This window comes from Sinocyclocheilus anshuiensis, unplaced genomic scaffold (genome assembly GCF_001515605.1).
Source record: "Sinocyclocheilus anshuiensis isolate Anshui unplaced genomic scaffold, SAMN03320099.WGS_v1.1 scaffold912, whole genome shotgun sequence".
Lineage (NCBI taxonomy): Eukaryota > Metazoa > Chordata > Actinopteri > Cypriniformes > Cyprinidae > Sinocyclocheilus > Sinocyclocheilus anshuiensis.
This window is the reverse complement of record NW_015549618.1, coordinates 183,328-189,603: the sequence shown is the minus strand read 5'-3', so window position 1 is coordinate 189,603 and position 6,276 is coordinate 183,328. Positions and strand designations below refer to the sequence as shown.

Below are 6,276 nucleotides of genomic sequence, written 5' to 3'. Positions count from 1 at the left end.
ATATATAGATAGATAGATAGATAGATAGATAGATAGGACAGTAGAGAGAGACGACAGGAAAACACTGGGAGGAGAGAGGATTAGCAAAGGACCTCAAGATGGGAATCGAACTCGGGTTGCCATGAGCACAGTTGCACTGTATGTTGACGCACTAACCACGAGGCTATTATGTTATTAAAAAACATCAGTAAAACTCCACTAATTGTTTTTAAAAGCTTTTAGGCTTTTCTTTAAAAAGGCAATTGCTAACAATGGCTAAATGGGACTACAGAGGTTGTCAAGGACATTAAATGTCATCACACTGAACACTACGCTAACCCAAACATGGTGGTGACTTTGAAGTCATGTGACCATGGCGTAGTTAGTTTATAGCATACATTCAGCATTTTACTTCTGGCAAATGTAATTAGGCTTCACAAGTAAGAAGAGCTGTTTTCTTTTGTAAATGTAACATTTATTATGAACAAAACATGCAAGTTCCATTAACTTTTGTTGGCCACTGAGCGTATTTTCTGCAATAATCCAAAAGCCAATGGAAAAACCCTATTGGCTTTTTGTCAAGGGAACCAGGTGATTTTCCTGGTTTTAGGGTTGGCCTACAAAATTATGTCATTCCTGCAGCACTCTATTTAAATAGTATTTGACAAAATCTAACCGCACCAATAAGATAATAATACCAGGAAAAACAAAATTAGAACGTTTACAGAAAAAAAAAAGGGACTGGTACTTGTAAACTTGCCAAGACATTACGTGCGTCCCAATTTGTGGACTTGAGCACTATTCTATGCCATTTTTAGGCCCTGCTTACACTGGTGCATTTTCGTTTTAAAATGAAAACAATCCTCATCTACACTGGTGTTTTCACTGCGTTTCAGAAATGATCTCCATCCACACTACACAACCGAAAACACATGTCACATGACCATTCATGCAGATACAACCATGTTCAAAAGCGTGTGACGCTTGCCCCGCCTCCAGAGTCTTCTGATTGGTCCACTGTTTTTGAATTGACACTGAAAAGCGGCGCTACATGTAAAAGTTGAAATTCTTTTAACGTCTTAAATGTGGCGTTCATGTGCAAGACACTGCAAAAGACACACAATGCGAGTGCAGTGGTCTTGCACGTCCGTCTAGCGCGTATTAACATAGAAAAACAATGGAAAAGTATCGCATTGGAATGGAAAAACGCATTCTGTGTGAGCAGCCCCTTAGGGTGGTGTAGCAGTGGTCAAGGATAATAGTCAGTGCTTAAACACAACCACACAGTGGTCACTTTTAATACAACTCCCATTTCAGCGGTTACATGCAGCAGTAGCTTTTCTGTAACTGACAGACAGGCACAATTTATTTTAGAACCTGTGGTAGGTGTGTTAAACACCTTACAGTAATATAATGCACATAATGATATGGCTTCACAATGATAATCTAAAAATAGCAATAATGACATGTTGACTTACGGCGAGACGAAGTTCTTCTGCACCAGGAAGGCAGAAACTCCACACAGGGTCCACAGCAGGTGATGATGGGCCCAATCCAGGAGCACATCCAACACCTGCATCCAGTGGTGTTTCCACGCGGATGAGAACCGCGGCGTCCCATCGCCAAACCGACTCAGACTCCACGGCCGATGGGTCAATGCGGTCACCACATTAGAATCCGCCTGCCGCATCTGGAAAAGATCAGCCAATACACCTTTATATTAGTGTATAATTGTCAAAAAATTAGGAAATGCAGTCGGGCTGGATTACGTTACCCTATAGATGACTTTGGGCTCAAATGAGCAGACGATGCTTGTGTTGTAGAGCACTGGATACTTCTGGAATAATTCTTTCAGTGCTGCAGCTGCCTGTGGACAACAGATACATGAAAGCATTAACATTGTGCTCTGCTAATGCAAGAATCACACATTGGTGGCCAAAATTATTAGAACACTAGTATTTTTACCAGCTAAAAATGGCCACCACTGTAAATCAAGTTCTTGTTAAAGGGGTCATAGGATGCTACATGCACTTTTACAAGTTGTTTGAACTGAAATGTGTGCTGGCAGTGTGTGTACACAACCACCCTATACTGATAAAAATCCACCCAGAGTTTTTTTTTTTAAATCTGGTTAAATGTTTTCCCCTTTCTCAAATCGAGCCGATCTCAGATGCCTGTCTGTGTGACGTCACAGACAGGCCCCTCCCACGATAGTTTGATTGACAGTAGCGTCTCAGCACAGACTGGACTGGCGTCTTACCTTAGCTCCGCCCTGAGTGACCTGTCATCAGTCCGCCATTGTTTCATCGCCAGAGCAGATGTAGACAAGAATGACTCCTAACAAGCGATTGAGGTGTTCTGTTGTTGGATGTAATAATGAACATAGCAGTCGTCATTTACTCCCGACATCTGAGCCGCTGAACTCGCAGTGGATTACATTTGTTTCTGAATAGAATGCACCCCCGATCTACATAAATGCGTCTATGTTCGCGTGAATCATTCATGATCCAGCCTCATCTACAGAAGAAGTGAGTATAATGTTTTGTAATGAATCTTTGCAAATCGCCTTTCCTAATATTGTGCTAATTAGCAAGTTTCACGATGAATGCAGCTAAAGTAAACAGTCTCTCTGAGAGCAGCTGGGAAGAGAGGGGCGGGGTCAGCAGAGCTCATTAACATTTAAAGGAAAATGCTACAAAAACGGCTTGATCTGAAAAGAGCTGTTTTTGACAGGGTAAAACGTGTTTTTTACACTACCATTGAGAAATTTTAACCAAACTTTTCATTAAGACCCTAAAGAATCATATCAACTTGTGGAAAATGGGCATCCTATGACCCCTTTAAGCAAGATCTTTGAGAAAACCTATGGACAAGAAATTGTCCCACCAATAACGGACAGTTGTCATGTAAATTGCGACAGTTGTCAGTACCTCATCTGGATGACCTTTGACGTCAAAGTAGATGGTCAACTGGCGCTTGATGCATTCCTCTACAGCCTCCTGCAGCGTTGGAACCTTCTCACCTCGGAAACGGTCACTGCTCGCAACCAACAAAAACATACCACCTGCTGTCTTTAACTTGGTCTTGCTTATTTATACCCTATGTATGAAACAAGGCTGTCTTCCTTCCCGTCTAACCTCAATCTGTGTTTGGCCGCTGCGTCCAGTTTGCGCAGTTCAGAGAAGAGCAGCTTGCTCAGTGGTCCCGATCCGTTTGTGGTTCGGTCCACGGTGTCATCATGCATCAGTATGGGAACCCCATCAGCCGTGAACTCCAGGTCCAGCTCCACACCCGTGGCTCCATTCTCACTCGCCTTTCATTTAGAAATGAGAGTCATTATAAGAGGAAGAAACCAGTGCGGTGTGAGATATAATACCACAAAACCAAAGTTAATGCAATGCTTTCACAATGTGCAAAAGGTACAAGAAATACAAGAAATGAGCTTTTGAGGTTAAAGATCATGTGCTGGTAATTAAAAAAAAAAAAAAAAAGAAAGAAACGAAAGCAGACATTTCCAGTGTGCAATAAAAGAATATTAAATACTTAAATGGAGCAAATGTTTAGCCCTTCCATTCACTGACAAAGAGTCAACTTAAAGTCATCTTGGCTAATGGGCCATTCACACAGAATGCGTTTTTAAAACGCGAGAGGCAAGTTAGGAATGGATTTTTTTTTTTTAAATAAATAAAATAAAAACTAAAATGTAGATACGCATTTTTTTTTCATTAAACTTTCTTGAGCGCTGCCTTTTTAGCATCTCAGTTCAGCTCACAGAAATATAAATCATAAAATATAATTGCAATATATTTTATAGAATTCATATAAATTATACTTTATATACAGTGAATATTGTTCACAACTCAGCTTTCGGTTCTCTCGAGTCGGACATATTTGAAAGAAACGATTCTCTCTGTTCAATCAGCCAGTGAACTGCTATATTTGATTCTTTAAAAACTCATTAATTGGAACAAGCTGAACAGATTCATTGAACAGATCCGACCTGAAAAGAACGATTCGCTCACAAATCGAGCATCGCTTCTGTCAGCGATGTGACACCTATCAAGAGTGATGCTGCTTTTATCACTTTATGTGTAGTCTTTAAAAATAATAAGCTTAAATTGCTGAATTTAAGTTGCTAAATCAATACTGCCACGAGAAGGAAAAAAAACATATTTAAGCACTAAAACGGCTTCACAAACTCGGTCCTGGAGGGCCGGTGTTCTGCAGAGTTTAGCTCCAACTTGCCTTAACACACCTTCTGGGAAGTTTCTTATATATATATATATATATATATAAATATAAATAAATATAATTAAATATAAATAAATATAATTAAATATAAAATGTCTGTTTTTTTCATTTGCAGGGTTTGTTTTATTGAAAGCTTGTAAATGGAGGCCAGTAAGACACTATTAACTACTACTCATCTTTTTAGGCCTGGTTTGACACACAGGGTTTAGGTTAAGCCAGGATTAGGCAATAGTTCAATTAGGACATTATTTAAGTAGTTTTTATAAACATGCCTTAGAACAAAAACAAAGGGTTGGAGCTAAACTCTGCAGGACACCGGCCCTCCAGGACCGAGTTCGGACAGCCCTGCACTAAAACATGAAACAGAAAGCAGCATAACGATGCTCACCGCCCGTATAGCAGCTATGGTGTTCTCGGGGGCGTCGTGTCCTCCGCTGCGGTGCGCCACCGCTGACGCGCCGCTCGACGACGCTCCGGACGCGGGCCGAAGCACCTGTCTGGCCCGGCTGGAGGGGACCTGCGGGAACCGGAACATCACCAGAAAGAGGTAGAGAGAGGCCGTGAGCACCGTGGGCCAGACGGCGCTCCTGGTTCCCAGCAGAACCACGACGAAGACAACAGAGAACAGCGTGAGCTCGTCTCCAAACTGAAGCATGATGAGAAAGCGAGCCTACAAACACACGAGCGCTATTACTGCAAATAATCGATCGGTGATCAATAAACGTAGCATCGGCGGTATTCTGCTCGGTCGCTATAAGCGTCGTTGCTTTCAGATGAGATCCGCATCGCGAGTGTCATCAAAGTGTTCAGCCTTGAGTCAGTCATTCATCGCCACACAATTGTGTCACAAACCTGCTGCTGCTTGCATTAATGAACTGGCATGAAACTGTATTAAAGACATCACGGATACATTGCGAAATCGCTTGCAGTTGGCAGTTTGACTGCTGACCTCAGCACAATAAACAGCATTAACTGATATTAACGACAGCCTAAGTAAATGTATTTACATTCAAGCTGCTTGATGAACAAAGAGCGCAAGATCTCTAAAATATAATAACTATCTGACGCGATGCCAGTTAGTGGAAACTTCCTACTTGTAGAAAATAACAACTTGACTATGACATAAAAGTTCCTGTGTTTAAAAGATTTTTGGTTAGGCCTATAAGTAAATTTCACGTTTTATTATTACTATTATTATTAACTTCAAAACATTTTAAATTTAGCAAGGTTATATTAAATTATTTCATTGCAATAACAACTCAGAGACTTTTATTTTGAAGTGTCCAGCTTCACTGAAGCACTGCGCGATGCACTGAACTTGTGTGGAGATGTAAGTGCTTTCAAAAATGCAATTTTAATATATTTCATGAACTTATCTTGGCCATTTGTTTTGTGTATTTTCTTTGTCATTATTATATCTTAGCTGCCTAGAACACGAGTTGCAAATACCTTTTATTCAAACTGAGTTCACACAAGGATTGTATAACTTAAAAATCCCTGTGTAAAGGATGAGAAAAAAATAAAAAGGCAACTAAAAATACAATATTCTATCATTTTATTTAATTTTACAATTGAAAACAGTTTTACATTTCAAAAGTATATAAATTATTTCATTATTTAAGTTATTTTATTGCGATAACGACACAAGGACCTTTAGTTTGAAGTTCCGCTGCCTGACTTTTTATATCCCGCTTCACAGAAGCACTGCGCAAGATGTAAGTGCGTGGAGATGTAAGTGCTTTCAAAGCTGCATAAATTGTTGACATTAATGCAATTTATTGAATTATTTTGCTATCGTTGGTGTATTTTCTTTCGTTATCGAATATGTAGAAGTCTGAAACACTTTAGCAAATATTCTCAATTTGAGTTCACATAAGGATTGCCCTTTACAGCCAGTTATCTTACTCTAACTACTATACCCAAAGGTAAACGTGGTTAATGTGTTTTTTTTTTTTAATTTAAGGAAGTATGCTATATAATCTAGTCAATTGTAAGCGTTTGTCCTTTTAATAACTATTGTTACTAGCGATGGGAAAAACGCTATAA

At 39.8% G+C, this 6,276-nt stretch overlaps 2 protein-coding genes across 8 annotated transcripts in view; one reads left to right on the top strand and one right to left on the bottom strand.

The window, feature by feature from the left end:
- Nucleotides 1–5,319, bottom strand: part of LOC107659316 (glycerophosphodiester phosphodiesterase 1-like) — a 6,777-nt gene extending 1,458 nt beyond the window's left edge. The window contains exons 1-5 of the mRNA XM_016448210.1: nucleotides 4,619–5,319; nucleotides 3,117–3,292; nucleotides 2,910–3,015; nucleotides 1,754–1,846; nucleotides 1,458–1,669 (exon numbers count right to left, since the gene is read on the bottom strand). Of these exons, the coding sequence (XP_016303696.1) occupies nucleotides 1,458–1,669; nucleotides 1,754–1,846; nucleotides 2,910–3,015; nucleotides 3,117–3,292; nucleotides 4,619–4,885 (854 nt within the window). The 5' untranslated portion in view covers nucleotides 4,886–5,319. The remainder of the gene's footprint in view (nucleotides 1–1,457; nucleotides 1,670–1,753; nucleotides 1,847–2,909; nucleotides 3,016–3,116; nucleotides 3,293–4,618) is intronic.
- Nucleotides 4,706–6,276, top strand: part of LOC107659317 (transmembrane protein 186-like) — a 4,072-nt gene continuing 2,501 nt past the window's right edge. The window contains exon 1 of one of the 7 annotated variants that reach the window (XM_016448214.1): nucleotides 4,706–4,777. The gene's annotated coding sequence lies outside the window, so the exon portion shown is untranslated. The other 6 variants (XM_016448217.1, XM_016448213.1, XM_016448215.1 and 3 more) reach the window with 6 other exon arrangements.